Below are 18,339 nucleotides of genomic sequence, written 5' to 3'. Positions count from 1 at the left end.
AAAAGCTGCGATTACAAGACTCTTTATTCGCTTAATCCCGTTCTCTCTATCTGTCTTCGATTTACTTGCCCTCTGCCTCTCTATCGCACGCATTAGTTTCGCAATTTTTCTCCTCTTTTTTTTGTATCTTTAGTTTGCGTTCCGCTTTGTCGTAATACAAAATACTCGCTTAAAGTTTCTCCACGTCTTTTTACGCGCAGGATCACACGTAATAAATCACATTATCCTAATATGTTAATATTCACAATTATACAAATAGAGATGTATACACAACGAGGTACAGAATTCCAGAAAAAAATTAGACTCGCTCGCACGAAAATTCTCGGTCTTTCGCTCGATCCCCTTTCGTCACAATAGAATCGCACAATTTCACGTAAGATATATTTATTCGTTCAAGCGTTCGCCTTTCACTCTTCACTGCAATGTATAATGCAATTATTAATACATCTAGAAACACCGTGTTCGTTTTACGTACAAGAAGAAACGTCAATGATCGACAGTTAATCGTGATTAAAACATAGAGCACGGTCGCATGTCTGTATAAAATCCCTAAAAATACTATTATACCCTACCATGAATTGTGTTGGATGACGATAGTGACTATGCAGTGACTGTTTTCCATTTTCGAAGTCAATTTCTGGCTCGCGCCACGAGACACACCTTCTTCTACCCCTTAGGGAACAACCGTCGAGCCACTACCTGTTTCTTTTTCTTTCCTTTCCCATTCTGCAGTTTTATTCTTTTCTATTTTTTTTTTTCTACGGCTCGTTGGAGATTAAACAACCAGGCTGTTCCAGGGGAATCGCGTCCCAATGGACGAGAGGCGATTCGTTCTCGCGGCGAGTACCTCGAAGATAGAGTCGTGACCGAAATCGTTCGGTTCCTTTTCAGTTAGGCCTGGAGGCAGCCCGACTTTCCTGTGATTCGTCGGTTCTCGTGTACCTCGTGAAAAGCGATTTTTTTATCGGAATGCATTGTTCGCCTCCCTACCATCCCATGTTTTCCCTCTCATATACCCTATGCGTTGTAACCGAATTTCTTTGCTCTCGCCTTTTTTTTTTCGCCAAGAACTCTTGTTGGTATGTTATCCCTTTCCGCGTTCCTTTTCCGTCCTTCTTTACCCTTCTGTTTTTTTTCCCGCACTTGTGTCGCATCGAGATCGAGACACGCGTACGTACATAACGTGTAGTGGGTAGACAACGATGCTATTCTTTCCTTTCCCAATATTTCCATGAGCGTGTGTGTTTGTGTTTTCTGGTATGTGCATGTGTAAATTTGCGTTTTCCGTTGTTACCTTTTTTTCATCGGTGTGCACCGTGTGTTATCGGTGGTATCGAGAGACTCGTGTCGCTATTAGTGTGTCATGAACCGCGTCTTGTCGTTTTTCTGTCGGTATACGAAGAGATAAACGTTTATCCGATCGCCTTGTTCGCGTTGAACTTTGGCTGATTCTTAGGATATATTCTCCTTGCAGATGTGCTTACGTTTGTATTAGTTCGTACGTGTGTGATATCTTAATGTATGGGTGCATATTCGTGTGAGATGAAATTAGAGACGCGGAGAAGGACGGACGCCCCTTAATACGCTGCGCCCCCTGTGATATTTTTCTTTGTTTTCTTTGATATTGTTCTTTGTTTCAATTAACTCGTTGCATGATTTTTACAAGTCTTTAAATGCCAAAGGTCACTTTTTTAAAATATAGGTATCTCTCTTCCCCACCCTCTCATAAGTATGCTTCGATCCCTCCCACATTTCTCTGCTTAGTTTTATTTCGTCTTTCTTCTTTCAACACTTTCTCTTCTTCTTTCTCGCAATTTTTGCCCCTCGTGCTTCCCCTTCTCTATCTCTCTTTCTCTCGCTCTCTCTCCCGCTCTTTCGCTTCTATACTCACACAGAAAAGCTTCAACACGCGAAACTAAATTACCCTTAGCACTTAGCCTAACCACCTTTTCCCTCGCTATTTACTTAAATCTCTTCTAAAGCTGTAATTTCCTAAAAATAACGTTAGTTCTTTAATCAGTTCGTTTCTTAGTGTATTGAATGTTACACATGCCCTATTTTTCATCGTATTCTTCCCGTTTTTTCTCTTCTCCTATTTTACGATACCTGTTCGGCGACACGAACAGTAAAAATCGAACGCGTCGAATTGAATTTAAACGAAGAGTCCTCGCCTGTTTCTTCCTAAAATAGATCTTATCCCATTTTGTTCGTGCTGTTCCTTTTTTATCCCTTACGTCCTTCGGTCGCGTCTGTTTCTCACGTCGTTTCTCTTTTCTACCTTCCATTTTCATTCGAACGCTTTCTCCCCCGACACTCATCCATTCACGCCGGCTCTCTGTCACTCACGGTCTTCCTCGCTTTCACGTAAAATCCTGCAATTCACAGAGTTACTATACAACATGACTGAAAATATTTCAGACCACAATTAAGACAATTACGAATCGTGCCGCATCTGTCTGCCTTTCTTCCCCTTTCTTCCCTATTCTTCTTTCTTTTCGTGAACTGCTCGGTATTCATGTACGCTGTTCGTGCCCATGCTCGTTGGAATATTTCTTTTTTCTTCACCGTTTTCACCATCTTCTTATACACTATATTCCTCACGCTTCGTCTCGACCTTATTGTACGCAAGTATCATAAAACACTTATGTCCATCTATTGTACCTCGTACAACGATACAGTATCTTCTAAAAGATTCCTTAGAGTTTCTCTTAGGTACTTACATCTCTATCTATGTATATCCACCTATCTATATTTATAGACTTTTTTTATTCATTTATATATAATAACTCTTTTAAATCCCCCCTCCCACCCGTCCCCAATTCACCCCGATCTTTCATTCTTTCTTTTTCGTTCCGCCTTTCCTCTCTTCGTCGAACTATTTATCTGCCTATCTAAGGTGTCTATCTAACGTTCTAGCTATCCATCTATCTAAACTTCTAACTACCATTTATTAGTTTTCTTAAGGTGCCCGCTTTCTCTCGCCTTATCTTCACTCTCTCGACTTATCGTTTCTCTCTTTTAATTACACCTGTATCATCTGTCTTTCCTAATCTTCTCTATATCGACCCTTTTCATCCATTACACGCTTGCTTCGCATTGCTCGAGTTTGAAACAAACGCGGATCTTTTCATTCGCGTGCGATCCTTCGTTACGTATTATATTAATGTACGTGTATTTATATCTACAGTGTTTCGTTGGTCGCCGGGATGGAAACGCGCGAAACGCTCGTCGCGATCGCGAGGTCCGATCATTACGACTCGATCGTTCCGTCTCCTACCCCATCTTTTTCCTCTACTCCTCGTGGTTAAAGTCGCCGTCAGTCGCAGGTCGAGAAAGCTTCTCAGTCGCGCTAGATACACGAAGCGGAGAGCCCGCGAAGAGAGAAGATGGTACGAATCGTTTCGAGATTTTCCGATCTCGAGGAGCGAGAGGATCGAGCGAAACGCGGGCTCGTTTGATCGTTGGGGGGTTGCGAACGATCCGGACGACGGGTTCGTGTATGTAACGAGAGGAGCGTCGTGACCGAGCGACGAGCACCGTTTTTCGTATCCTCGTTCTCGCCACTCTCGCCCTATCAGAGACAAAGGAAAAAGAAAAAATGTGTATCGAGAAAAAAGAGCGGTCGGGGCGTCCTCTGTATCGGGGCGCCGCGCGATACCTCGCAGTATATGGCTATCAAAAAGACATCTGGCTTCTCGTTTATCTTCGTTTATCCTAAGTCCTTGTAAATGCTGCATATATATATTTACTTTATTTATAATTATCCGTGAACATGGTAACAAATAATGAAACACTGACAAAAATTGCACAATATACAAACTTAGTGTTCTGCTCTCACACTCTTTTTCTCACACTTTCTCTCTCACACGCATACTCTACCTTTTCTTCTCTTTACTTTTTTTTATGCTTTCTCCCTGTGTTGGATTCGTTTGTGTCTTTCTCTCGCTCTTTCTCACTCTCTTTCCCTATGCATGTTCGTTTTCTTTGAAAATCCTCGTCACAGCTTATACCTTTCTACAACCCCCGAAATCGTTTTTGGAACACATTCTCGCGAGGAAAAAGAAATGTGGTCACTCAAGCGTACACACCTCCTTGACATACTCACGCAAATTGACGCAAAGAAAGAAGGAAAAAAATATTATAGAGAAAAGAAGAAATACACAGGTGCCACAGACATCGAATAACGCGCATACATACATACGCAACCACACGCGCGCGAACCGCGTCGACGCTCTCATATCAGTCAGGCTTACTTGGTAGGTACGGTATCGTTACGTTCTACGTGCGTTATCAGTTAATTTATTTGGCCACTGAACATTTAAAATTTAGTTTCTTTTTTTTTATTCTTTCCCTTTAAATCTTCGTTTCGCCCGCCAGTTCGGCCGCTCTTTGCGCCGTTCCGCGCTTTCAGGTAAGATTAGTCTTCTTAAGCGGTAAACTCCTTGCCCTCACGTTCTGTTTCTCTTACTCCATTCATATTTAATCGTTTTACGTTATTACTCTATTTTCTTTTTTAATTTCTTTCTTAATCGCTTTTACTACTCTATTTTGTTCACCATTCGTTCGATGAGCGATCTGCGATCCTTCGTTCGTTCAGTCCACGGATACAATTCACATTTTTATTTCAAGTAACTAATTTGCGTTACCCCTCGTCAACGTTTTTCTTTTCTTTCATTTTTCGTTACGTTTCTCTAGTTTCTCTTTCCCCTCTTTTTTCTCGTTCCTCCTTTTTGCGTTTCCATTTATATTCCCCTCCACTGTCATTTCCCTACGTGATTTCGATCCCGTTTGTCCGCACGGAAATCGATGATTAGCGAGACAACGTTGCATATCGACCGGAAGATCATAGTGTTCCCGGGACACGCATAGTCGAGGTGAACTGCGAGCGCCGTCTGCCATCCGGGTTTTGCGTGCGTACGAGAGGGGGTGGCGTGCTCGGCGGGTGAGTCTGACGCGTGGAAACGGTTCTAGAGCTTTGTGCGGAATGTTGCCCGTTTATACTTTGTATAATCCCTTATGTATAACAATATATTGTTTCAGTGAGTAAGACGAGAATATTAAAAAATATATATATATCATTTATTTCTGTTGAGCCTCCGACAAGAATCTTGCCCGCCGCGCCGGGACGCGTCGCCACCCCCGTCCATACGTCGCGCGGTTACGCGTGAAACAAAACAGGAGAACGTTACCTAGAAAGCAATCGTACAAAAGTACAAAGTCAGATTCCGTATATACTTTTTTTTCTCCACTTATTTTCGTTAAAAACCATAGGACGCGCGCCACTACGAAAGAAGCCCCGTTCGTTCGAATTCTTTTTTAAGGAAAAAAGTACCCTCGAACCGGTGTTCGAGGATTGTACGCGATTCTTTCTTCCTTAAAAATCACTCGTGAATATTCTCGATGAGTAAAACGGTCGAATCTATCGTTGAATAGGATCATTCTAGTGTTCTTTTTTTTCTCGTCTATCGTATATATCGGTATCATTCGCACAAGCTCCCGGTGGAAACGAGGCTATGGTAAAAGGACGAAAGGGCGGCGGACCGGATCATCGGTCGAATGGAGGTGCCTCGCGATATAATTCGCACTGTAAATTTGGGATTAGCGCACGGCACGGGTAAACTTTGCCTCCGTCGAAACTGGCCGAAATCACGTATTCAATTACGGTTCGTCCTCTCGCTTCGTGCCCTCATCCGCCGCCCCCTTACAACACACCTCCGTGTGACACGGTTCCGCGTTCCACCGGGTCGCGAATACAATTTCGATTATTGCCACCCGTCGAAGGATCGAAGCTCAAAAGCGTCGTGCACGTTTCCCACCCACCAACTGCTTTTCCCGTGGCCCCCATTCATTGGGATATAAGAGGGAGAAGCATAGTACGCGTATATACGTGTAATATATATGGTTTTCTCTGTGTATACGTGTAAGAAAGAAGAGGGTAAATGAAAGAGAAAGGAAATAACGTTTTGGCACCGATAGACAGCGTATTATTGTCCTCGCGAACCGGGTTTCCTTGACTTTCGTTCGAATCTAAACGCGACGCCTTTGAAACATCGTCAGATCGGTGTTTCTCAAACTGTGTGCGCTACGTTTCATCCTTTTATCAGGTTTCTTTTATCATTATTCTTTTACTATTTTAGTTTATCTTAATTATCGTTTCTTCTTTCTCTTTTTTTGCGTTAGTTAAAGTTTCGGTTTCTGGAATTCGACCGTTTTACGGAAGGCAGACGGCTTACAAGGATTCACACACGAGCTGTACACCGCTGTCGCCGGACAATTTCGCTCGTTCGATAAACTTCCTCTGACTCCGAAGCAGCCATTCGCGTAGGCTATATCTCCGACGGTACACGCGCCGATCTTACAATTTAATGAATTGGCAGTGATTAACTTCCCGGGACGAGACTCGTAGCGCGTTGTCTTCCAGCTGCTCGCCCCGGTGGCTCCGTCTAATCGCATCAACAATACCAGTCTAATCCGCATCTGATCGTTGTCGACCCACCTGCTGTCTCTAGTGCAAGCGTTTCTCGCGTAGTAAATGTCATCAGACTTTCTTCCTGTCTCTACTCCTCGCCTTTTAGTCTAAACGAATTGCCTCGAAGAACAAAGGAACGCGCGTCTACCTGTTTTTCCGATTGCGATTTCCAATTGCAATCGTCAACCTACGAAGTGTCTTGAATCTATAATCTCAACGACACGGTTCAAAACCGATCGTTTATCGTTCGTCGATCGATTGTTGTCCGTTCTAATGGATAATCGCCACTAGAAGTGGCCGTTCTTCACCGATCGTCTCGCTCATCATCGATTCCCTCTTATAGACAGTATCAAAGCCCGCAGAATATCTTGCGATCGTATTACTCCGACGAAAATCGTGGCCAAATTGAGGGCCATCGTAGCGGTCGATCGTCGGTGATCGAGTTCGATGTGAATCGTCAGGTATCTGTGGAAAAAACGCAATCACGTGGAGGCCGTGTTGCTCGACGACCTCGGGAATCCTCGGGAAGGAAGGAGCTTCGTCTGCCGGTCCTGGACTGTTCCGCGCGTTGAGGACCGTTCTCTATGACGATCGATTACACGTGTCTCTTCATATGGAGGGCTAGATGATCGCTGCGAGAGAAGCATCGGTCGCAATGCCGACACTTGAACGGTTTCGCGCCAGTGTGCTTGCGATAGTGGCGCGTCAGCTCGTCGGAACGCGCGAATCGCCACTCGCAACCCTCCCAGCTGCACTTATACGGCTTCTCTCCTGGAACGAAATAGAATCGATATATTAGTTACGATGATTTACCTTACTTTGAAGAAATTTCTTCATTGTAGCAACTGTTACAGGTTATAGAAGAGCATATAAGCAAATTTTAGAATAAATTCTTGTATCTAGAAGACACTAAGGATTAATCCCTTGATAAAATTTAGGAAAAGCGAGCGATCTACGCTTCAAGAATCGAGAGTTAGATGACTTCCGTTTAGATTCGAGGGACTAAATTATTCCAGGCGTGGAAATCGGAAACATAATTACCATACTAAAACTAGTAACACGCAACTTATCTTGATCGTGAAAATTTTAATAAGCTTCACATATGTACTAACCTCCATAACTTTCCGATATTCCGCGACACAATAGACGTGCACACGACGAAAGGGGTTTTATTGTCCCGGCCACGCGCGTCCCTTAAAATTACTAAAACCGAGGACGGTATATAAAATTCCACGTATAAAACGCTGCCGGCTGGTGGATCGACAATAAAGTGGCGGACGACTGAAGGAGGAATGGATCCTCTGGTAGCACGTGTGCCGCGACAAGGGACGATCATGGAACGGCTGGCACATTATTAACACGTAAATAATCTATTTGGTAATATAGAAAGAGACTGACGTTGATGAGACCGCATTACAGGACAGGAAATGCGGACGCGCCACCTGTGGCGCCTTGCTGTTGTGTTTAACAAACTGTTAGGACTTCGTGTCGTGTAAAAGGAGGAGAGAGTGAAAATTAAAAAAATAAAAAGCAAAATATCGGAAAAAAGATAAAGACCAATTGATAAGAATGCGGGTAAGCATTTGATCGTTGCATGTAAAGAGAGAATTGTCTCGATTTGAGATTAGGGGATTTTTGTTAAATAAAATATCGTAGAAAATGGGGAAAGCATAGTGGAAAGACTGGAAGAACTCTCAAAGACCTTAAAGCCCGCTATTAAAGGTTGAAAAACTTGGAAAGACTTTGTCTTGGTGGATTTAGCAAGGCGCTAGCAGTTTGAAAGGCAGCTAGGAAGATTGAAGCAACTCCGGGGGCTTCGATGATTGTCGTTAAAGTTTCAGAGACGCTTCATCGTGGCTTTTCAGAAAAATAGCAGAATCGAAAGCAAGTTTTTGTCTTCGACGGAAGGTGATTCTCCTCGTCCAATGTTTGTCGCGTCTCTAATCAAGACGAAGTGTATACGCTATTCCTTCATAAAAACGAAAGAATGGGGGAGCGCGTAATGGCGACCGCGTGGAAAAGACGATATAAACGCGCGTATGAAACCGCGAAGTAAAACGTTTTGACATCTACATCGTGCGACCCTAAACTTAATGAATTAAAAAAGAAAAAAAGAGAGGGACTGACAGGGAGAATCACGAGAAAAGGAGCAGGAGAGAGAAGAAGCCTTTAACGCAGTCGACATTCGCGTGATGTGCTGTTTTTATTGTCGCGTGCTTGTTTGCGCGCGGCTGCGAACGCTTCGCGTGTAATTTAGACGCGGTAATGTCGTGGTTGTACCGCGAACGCGTGATCTTAAAAAAATTCGCGTCACCGTAATATTGTTCTCCCTCGCGTCGTATCATACCACTAATCGCTCAAAGAAATTCGCGAACGAAATTTAATGTAATCTTTGATCGCGATTTTTTTTTTCGCAATAATAATGTTTTCCTGGAATAATTCATCAACCTTCTTTCTTTACGCAAAGCAAGCTAGACTCGAACATAGTAGAGAAAAAGGTTGTAACGTTTCACTAATCCTCTCTGCGAATCCTCTCACCGCAGCAAGAAGCAAAACTTTCTCCCTTTCAACGTTCTCCACGATCGTGCAACCACTTTACAAGCCCAGGGACCTACCTAACGACGCACCAACGCGGGCACCCTACTTCATTCAATTCCAGTAACACGCTCCGCCCGCTTTTTTTAAACGCACGCAATCCCCATCGTGTCGAGCTATCGCCGAAGACATCCGTGAAGCCATTCGTTACGATTTCCTTAATATTCCCCTCCTCTTCCACGGGAGGATCAATTCCTGCAAACGAATTGACGAGGAGAAAATTCTACTCGATGCCGTGCGCCGGAAGACAAGACAGAGTTACGACTGACGTTTACTCAACATCGATGCACGGAGGTTGGAAAAATTTACACAGCATCCAATTCCTAGCCTCGAAATTGTTCCGCGACGAGATTCGCTTTTTCCACGAGTTCCACCCCATCGTGGGAAGTAACGACGACAAATCCAGCGCGAACGTGGCGACGCATAACCAAATCCGATTCTCTCACACCTCGTGTCACGCTGGTTGGTTGCTTTGTCAGAGATAGCCGCGACTTTCTATAGAAAAAACGACGCTCACGTCCTCGTGTATCCTTCCGTGTGCGTTCGGTTGAACTACCCTCGCGCGGGCATCCGTGAGATGGGGGATGAGCGTCATCTTCCCGTGCACGACTAGAAATTGCCGCAGCCAAGGCTGGCAGCAAGAATTTCGTGAACGATAAGGATAAACTGTTCGGAGGTGGCGAAGCAATATATTCGCGAGGCTGCTGCGAATACATTCCCGGCGCTTGAGTGGCGGAAGGAAAAATTGGTGACTGCATAAGGGCAGAACTTGAGTCTCGCGCTTCCGTTCTAGGAACGGCGACGTGACTTGTGTCGAGTTTGCTATTGCTTTGCGATGTATCGATGAAAGCGGCATTCCTGATTTAAATTCAGGATAGTTGTTTGATTCGACGTTATTTTGCGCGGAATAGAACTAATTTTGTATACTTGAAATAACATGTAAATACAAGATGACTCAGAAAAATTTTAATAAAACTGGAATATGCTATAGATCTTTTCCGAATATGCATAGGGAATATCGATAGAGCTAGAGGTTGAATGCTTAGTGCAACAGCATTTATATCTGTAATACAGCTCCTTTCTCGATGCAACTGCAATATGCAGCTGCGTTTCGGAGTAGAGTAAATAGAACAGTGGAGCAAAGCCATCGAAAAATGAATTCTCGTGTTTTATATGAATAATGCGCACCATTTCGTAGAATTATATGGAGACATTCTGTAAATTTACGTATTCGAATATTCATGATGTTGGAATAGCAATTTTTAAGTGTGCACTTTAAAACATCCCCCTTTCTTCTTTCTTTTTTTCTGTAAAACAACGAAACGTCAAACAATCATAATCCCATTACCCTCTCATCATTATAACCCTCTGGCCGTATCTACACCCTCTAACTTTATCTCTGTACACCGATCCCCTATCTCTATGCCCTCTCATTATCAGGACATTAGTCCCTCTCGATCAATAATGCACCTTCCATTTCACCTTTGCCTCGTTCTACCGTGGAATCGCACCCTTCCCCCCTACAACCTAAAATCCCCGGCAGCGAACAGAATTACAGAAAAAATCAACGGGGCCATTACACGTGCAATTAAACGAACCAAAAAAAAGGGAAGGGAGAGAGAAGGAAAAAGCAGAGAAAGAACGAAAAACAAATAGAGAGAGAAGGCGAAAAAAGAAAGGGAGAAAAAGCAGGAAAAAATCAACGTGCGACGTGTCGCGTGCGTGCATAGGCCCCATCGAAAAGGCAAATTGAATTTCGAGTAACCATGGTGACTGCGTAACGTGGCGAACGACCGCAGTCAGTGTGTGTCGCCCGCGAGAGACACGCGCGCGTGTATTATGCGTCGAACAGAAGCGTGTGCGGGTCAGTCAACTTGGACGCGTGTGAGTGTGCGTGTCACGGCCGCGGCGGAGACGCGCGCCAGGTGGACGGGGCGGAACGATGTGTAGGTGCATCGTGCATTGCGCATTTTATCGCCGCATAATGGCCTCCCGGCGGTTCGTTACCACCTACGTAATAAAGCCATATTAAACAGGACGGCTTAAAGTGTTAACCTGCTCTACCCTCTCGACGTCCCGCCTCTGTTCTGCGCTCGTTTCGAGCCCGTAACGAACGTTGCTAAACGACGCGATACGTCAGCCCCGCGCATCCCCCTATCCCATACCATCAGCTTTGTTCCGTACGAGTATCAGTCGTCTGTTTATCTCCTTTGTTGATGTGCGTGCACAGTTCGGGAGATTGGGTAATTTCTTCCTGCTCTCCGAAGAAGGGGTGCTGTTATTGTTCGATGGTACCGAGGGTAGTGTTTCCCTTGGTCGCATAGTCGTGCGTTACCCGAGCCCTCGGATGCCGGGGAAAAATAGGATTAAGGTTTTATTAACAATAAGTTAAAACGCTTCGATGGTTTCGCAGGCGTTTCGAGATACTGATGCTTCGAATAACGCTTATTCGATATTCTTCGAGCGATTTTTATAAAATCCATGTGACCCATGGAGAACGAAACTTCCCAACGCACTTACCATTATAACGAATTCTCGTTCACCGTCCTAACTGTATTTTATGCACATCGTCCTTAAATTCCGCGTATATTCCATGCAAACCAGACCCGGTACAAATAGAACATGATAGAGGAAGAGGGATGCGAGGACAGTCGCGGCGGCGAGGAAAGCTAGAAGTGGCTGGTTTCACGTAGTCCTCGATGACGTTCGTCCCGTTCGGCGTAGAAACGATTTTTCTATGTCCTTCCCTCCATCTGACGTTCCTCGAGAGGTCTGAGTGGGTCGGTATTGCGTCGATATGTCAGACCGTCCCTGGCAATGTGTGTTCGTCGTCTTTGCATTTTATTAAGTCCGTCGTCGGCGACGATGTATAGGCTACCTTCCGTCATGTCGCCCAGGGATAGGACAACCGGAATTTATGACCAAGGATTCCATCCCTAGTCCTGTCTCTCTTCTACTCCCTTTCTTTCTATTTCTTTCCTGTCCTCTGTCCTTTACATCCGAACACGTTCCGCGCGAGAAACGTTTCGACGAGAGAAACGCGCCTAATACCGAAGGACGTTTCGTGGATCCGCATGACAGATCGGTGGACGTGGAAGATTCTTTTTCTTTCTCGTTTCTAGTGTGCGCGCGTGCACCATCGAGAGATTCTGAGAGACGAGAATCCGCCAGGTCGATGGAAGTAAAATTTTTTACAGTTTCGACATGCTAGAGATTCTGGTTGTCCAGCATAGGATATTCAGACGAACCAGCAGCGATATCCTGACGGAGAAGATCGATCAGGAATCTGGGAATAACTTTATGCATGTTCTTCCTCGCGGAGAGAATTTTTCCTGACAGCATTGAAATTCTTTCATGTACAGGAAGTTGAGAGATGGCTGGAGAATACCGAAAGATATTTGTTTATGTTTATTTATATTTAAATAAATATTTATAGTTACTGCTCTGACCGTGTCCTGTATTTTTCTTGAAATTCTTCACGGACTTCAAATGTGAATTGCGAATTTCGATCGTGAAAATTTGAATGATTCTCGACGATGCATGAAATTTATAACATGGAAATATCTGCGAAGTTTTCCTTCACGATTTGATTGCCAGTAAATCGCTGCTAGTCAGTAAACGCAGGTCGCAAAGTAAAATTTCGTTGAACGTTAGTATCGCAAGCTTTCGCGAAACGGTTTTACGTTGCACTTTCCGGGGAGAGATACGATATTTCTTTCGTCACTCGTGTCGATGGAAAATGTCAAATTACGATGAAAATTTTGCGAGCGAATATTTTCTAAAATTACGTGTCGGCGGAAATGAAAATTTAATTAACTCCGATCTGTATGTATCCTCCATTAAAAGTCTATCATTTCTTTCTTTTCTTCTTTTTTTTTTTTTTTTTTTATTAAAGCTCCATAACCAAACAGACATAATACTGCGGGCTAAATACGATAAAAAATTGAGAAAAAAGTTTAATTTCCTTCGCGAAGCGGAGCACTTCAATTTCCAACGAAGCAAAAATCGAGGATCGGCGTTCGAAAAAATCTTGATCCGTTCCACTTGCGCGGAAGTCGGAACGGCGGAGAACCGGATTTTCTTCATTTTCTTTCGTAGAAATATCGTAGACTGTAAAGCGGTAACAGCTTTCTTCCTGCAAAGAATTGCGCGTCCCACAAAGCGAGACATGATTTTCTACAGCTGCGAACGTTTAACCCCCCGCCGCTGCAGCGTTGTATTAATACGAAGAAAGGATCGTGAAAATTACTCGACCCTGAGGACTGTCTCGTTAAATTTAACTTCTTTCAAGATTGTCCGCGACAAAAATTCGATAAAGTAAAGCCGGTTGATCGTTTAAGGGAGAAAAGGTGAATTGTGAAACAAAAAAAAAAGAGAAGAAAAGAGGAAATAGAAAAGAAGAATTCGAGCAAAATATTACGAACCGCGCGAAAAATTTCCAGTCCGCGTAACAAAGGGCGAAACTTCGCAAACCACAAAAGAAGATTCTACATTGTTCTACGAGAGCCATTGTAGCGGACGCTGTACAACTCTTTTTTATTTTTCCGCATTTAGCTGGTTTTAAAGGACGCTATTCCTACCGTTACGATCGTGTGACAATTTCACAACCGGACGATACAATTTTCTATCGGTATTTTAATCAAAGTTCGAAGACTCTTCGAACTGTAATAAATTTTTCCACTGATCCACGAATATCGAAGAATATCTAACGAATAACGGAACGACATATCCAACGTTCTTTCCGTAAGAATTAATAAAACTCATCACGTTCTAGAATACGTTTAGCTGGAATTGCAAGAGACTGTCTTGTAAGGTTGCTTGATAGATTGTTCGCGGTGGTGGCGAATTTACGTTCGCACGATACGAAGGGTTCCCGGGTACGATGTTTTATATTTTTTCCCGCCGTTCCACTTGAGAAACGACGTTGTCAAACCCCACCCCTAGACAGGGGCGGTTCAGGAAAATTTTGCTAGGGAATCGGGTTGGCAAGTCGTTGCTTTTTCGAGGGACAAATTTTGCGCCGGGACGGCGGCACTGCGGCGCGCGGTCGTATACTAAAATAGGATGAAGCACGATAGAAATGAAAAATGAAACGGGATTTCCCGTAAAGAAATATCGTGCGCCCCGAAAGAGAAGCGTATGAGGTGTTTGTTTCGGAAGGTCGCGGCATTTATTTCGGAAACGGAAACGTTTCGGCGGATATAAAACAGGATCTCAAAAGAAGAATGGGGATAAAATCACGTGTTTCGAGGGAAAGAAAGAAGTACTTCCGTAAAGAACTAACTTTCACGCGGAACTTTTACTCACTCAGCATCCTTCGACTTTCTAATTATGGACTTCGCGTTGTTTATGTTTCGGGAAATAATTTCATAAATTTGTGTAAAGCAAAGTGTTCGCGACATTTCGTGGACAGGATTTACGTCAGAAATAACAGGAAAAGTCGCAGGTTGTAACATACTTAAGAAGGATTTGATCTCCTGTAAATGCAGCGTGTCTGAGCATATACGGAATATTCTACTTGTATTTCGTAGATAGCAACCAAAAGCAGAAGTGTTATCGTGTTGAATTTTATGAAACTACTACAAAGCCAAAGATTTTTTCTATTTACGTATAACCAACCGTCCTCCCTTTGGAAAGAAATATTTTGCAAAGAAATTGTATTCTTTTATCAGAACAACGTGCGTCACTATAACTGGCCTACTCTACTGGCAATAATTCCACAATGCAGCGCACCAAATATTCGGACTTTCCAAAAACACAAACCAAAAACTATATGCGATCTACTACTTCCAGCTACTATTTCCTACCCTGTAACATTAAATTTAGTCATTTCAAAGATGAAAGTACTCCCTCTAATTAACCATAGAGTCGCGTAAGAGATTCGGTGCGAAACGTCACACGCGTAAAACTTCTTAGCGTCTCGGAGTAAGTTGTAACGGAAAGTTGAAACGGTCGATCGTTGAAGATCGATGACAGGGCGCGTGGTTTTCCCCGTAGTGTGCAACGGTGTGTGCGAGTACACCCGGGTTCTTGGCTGCCTGTTTCCGTCCCAGCGGTATCGACTACGGTTAGAGATAGCACGTTCCTCGTGTTGTGAACTGCGGTTTCGCTGTCAACTGTAGCGAGAACTTTGACGACGTTTCCAATTGTTTGCGGTGCCAGGGTACCGGGGATCGGCAGTGGCGAACGAGGGACGGCGGCGGCTTCTAACTTCGCTGCGTGTTTCGAACGTATTTCGAACAGTGCCCGAGGTACGAATCGATATGTACGTACGCGGAGATCACCCGTGTCTCACGTGTCTGTATGCATGTGCACACGCGTATCCACGCAAGACAAAGCAAGAGAGGGTTACATGCATACATGTACGCCCTCGTTCATTATATAGTATCAGAACATATTCTGATTTTACGCAAGATGTGATAATTGGTCCAAATTACCAAGGAAGCGATAATCGACCAGCATTTTGCATTCATGCAAGAATTTAATCTTATTATAAAGTTAAGCTTCTTCGCCTAAGATTTTAAACGAGATAATAATTCTCAAAGGTTTCAATAATAACGCCTATTTGAGACTCACTTCATTTTCTAAAAATATTCTAATACTTATGAGTGGAGGTGTGTAAGGTATAATCTGTAACCGAACGAACTTTCCTGTAAATAATACAAGGGTCGGGAAGATTATTTCGGGAATAATGCAGCAGCCGTTGATAAGAATTTTAAGTATTCACCGATTGCCCCGGTTGCAAGTACGCGCGTGGGAATGCGAATAATCGAGCAGTGAATTAATCAGAGTATCATTTGGGAATTGATGCACGACAAAAGCTTCAGGTTTAAGAGTTTCCAGCCGCTTTGCCGCGGTGAGCAAGTTAGACAGCTTAGCGCTGAACACTTAAAGGAGGAGCTATAGAGTTGTGTCTAGTCTGAACTGATCAGGATCGCCCAGGGTAAAACACACAGGCTCCGGGGTTAGGTCCGGGTTAAATCGCACTTAATGCCGAAGACTCGAGATTCGGCAAGCTGCTAATTAGTTTGTACAAACCACCTAGTCCTACCGAGGAATCTCTCCTCTGCAAAATCGCCTCTCAGAAGTTCCTATTGACTGTTATATCGTTTGAAATATAATAAATAGAGTTATTTGAGTCACCTAATCTTCAACATCTTAAAATTCAATCTTGAACATTGCACAGAATAATCAAACTTGTTGTATATTATGGATACCATTAGTCTTTAAGTAAGCAATCTATTTTCAAATGTAGATCATCTAAAAATTGTTCGTAATCGAATTTGGTGAATTACAAGGCAAATTATTTAGCTGCACTCAAATGTCGTTTTGATTCAAATAATTCGACCCACGCCACGATCAATCGACGCGTATCGAGGAAAATACGCGAGAGGCTTCGTGTTTGAGGTTTAAGCGTAAGAGTAAACGCTTTCAATCTTGCGGATACATTCGCCTAAAGGCAGAAATACGCGAAAAGGGTGGGAAACCAGTGGCCCGAGTTCGGTTTCTCCCGCTATTTTATTTAAGAATCGTATTACTGCAATGTGTCGTGGCTTGAAATTCCTGATAACAATGCGGGGCCACCCCTCTCATATCGACGTGTGGAGAAATTTTGGATTATACTCAAGTAGGGAACGAAGATTTATTCCAAAGCCGACCGCAGGATTTCTCGTTTCCCCGAGTGGCCATTTATATTGCAGAAAGAAAACTTTCGAACACCTTGACTGATGTAATGTTGCTTTGGGAGGCTCACGGCTGAAAATTATTGGATTAAAGTCGATCGATTTGATTGCAGAGAAACACCAGTCTTGTCTTATTTTAGAGAACTAAAACATTTTAAGTACGCTCACCATATTTTACTTTGTTTAGTTAGGTAAATAACGTTCACTTGTAAACAGCTCATGCAGATAATTTCAGAATAATTTAATCAGACGGAATAATAAACATACAAAAACCTATCATTTTAGTCTGCTCATTCTGCGTGTCCTCAGATATTTCATATTATAACAAGAATTTGGGGAAAGCAAAAATGGCAGAATAAACGATTATAAAGCAATTTAAAACCTTGAGTCTTTTTCATCTGGAATTTACGTTTGATTCGACACAGAGGAGCACATGCGACGTCCACGTCGATTAAATTACGTAGTCAGAATCCTTTCGAACTAGAGTCAGAAACGAATGTAGCGGCACAAGAGTTAGAATTCGATTCAAATCATGTTGTTCTTTTGCTTCGGAGTATCAAGGTCACAGGTATTGTAAGGAGTAATGAACTCCGAGCAAAACAATGCCGCCGCTACATGTAACCGTAAAACAAGACAAATTTGAATCTTCCGACTTCCCCCCGTCTATTATAAATAAACGGACGCGATCGCAAACGGATCATTATGAACTGTGACCAAATGAATATATACACACTTTCGCGACTAGGACTTTTTTAAATATATTAACGATTTCACCTACTGGTAGTTTCATTATTCAACCTCCTACACGAACAACCGAGGCGTTCAAGAGCAGGTTGGAAACGACTGGAGAAGTTGATTTCCAAATCCCAGGTCCGATAACGCAATAACTCCTCGCGTTGCTTGTTTTCGAAGAGAATAACGCGTTCTGGTCCCCTCGCTAGCTCGATAAATTATCTGGCCGTGCTTTCCTTATTTTTCGCGTGGGAACAATAGCCGCCGACTCGACGCGAAATTTGAAAGGTTTCAATACATCCCTCGCGGTGAATGCAAAGAGGAAACGCTCTGGTAATGTGCAGAACGGCCTCTTCCGAATGGCTAGAACGCATCGCGAGCAGTCACGTAGCGATAAATAATTTTCCAGGGCCTGTGTGTATCGGTCGCGCTCTCCGCAGCCTTTTATTATTTTCCTCATCCTTCGTTTGATTTAAGCGCGTTCGAACGCCATCCTATTTCTAAGGCGTAAATTACCGCGCCTTGGCTGACCTATTTGCGGCTGTTGCCTCTCGCTGCGCAATATTATTCGCTCGAACGACAATCAGTACGTTACTTTGACCGATATCCGACGATCGAGGAAAACCGTGTACTCGATCATCGAGTTGTTACACGAAGTTGTGATTAAAAATGGGACGATCGAAACTGGTTATTGGTTCCGCGAAACCGATCAGGAGAGATCGATGAGACGCGAATGACGTTATCATAATACGACTCATCTTGGAAATGATTCGCAAAAACGCGATGATAACGTGAAAATATTTTCGTCAAGACCTTTGTCGAAGTTTATTAAAAATTCAGTGACACGATCGAAGTGGTTTG

The 18,339-nt window shown here is 43.4% G+C and overlaps 1 protein-coding gene across 1 annotated transcript in view; it reads right to left on the bottom strand.

Annotated features, from left to right (window-relative positions):
- Window positions 1-722: 722 nt before the first annotated feature.
- The window catches only part of LOC117204454 (Krueppel-like factor 6), a 271,990-nt gene continuing 254,373 nt past the window's right edge, over window positions 723-18,339 (bottom strand). Inside the window, exon 6 of the mRNA XM_033441864.1 lies at window positions 723-7,240. Coding sequence (XP_033297755.1) covers window positions 7,065-7,240 — 176 coding nt within the window. The 3' untranslated portion in view covers window positions 723-7,064. The remainder of the gene's footprint in view (window positions 7,241-18,339) is intronic.

This window comes from Bombus bifarius, unplaced genomic scaffold (assembly GCF_011952205.1).
Source record: "Bombus bifarius isolate JDL3187 unplaced genomic scaffold, Bbif_JDL3187 scf7180000007978, whole genome shotgun sequence".
Lineage (NCBI taxonomy): Eukaryota > Metazoa > Arthropoda > Insecta > Hymenoptera > Apidae > Bombus > Bombus bifarius.
This window is presented reverse-complemented; position numbering and strand designations above follow the sequence as displayed.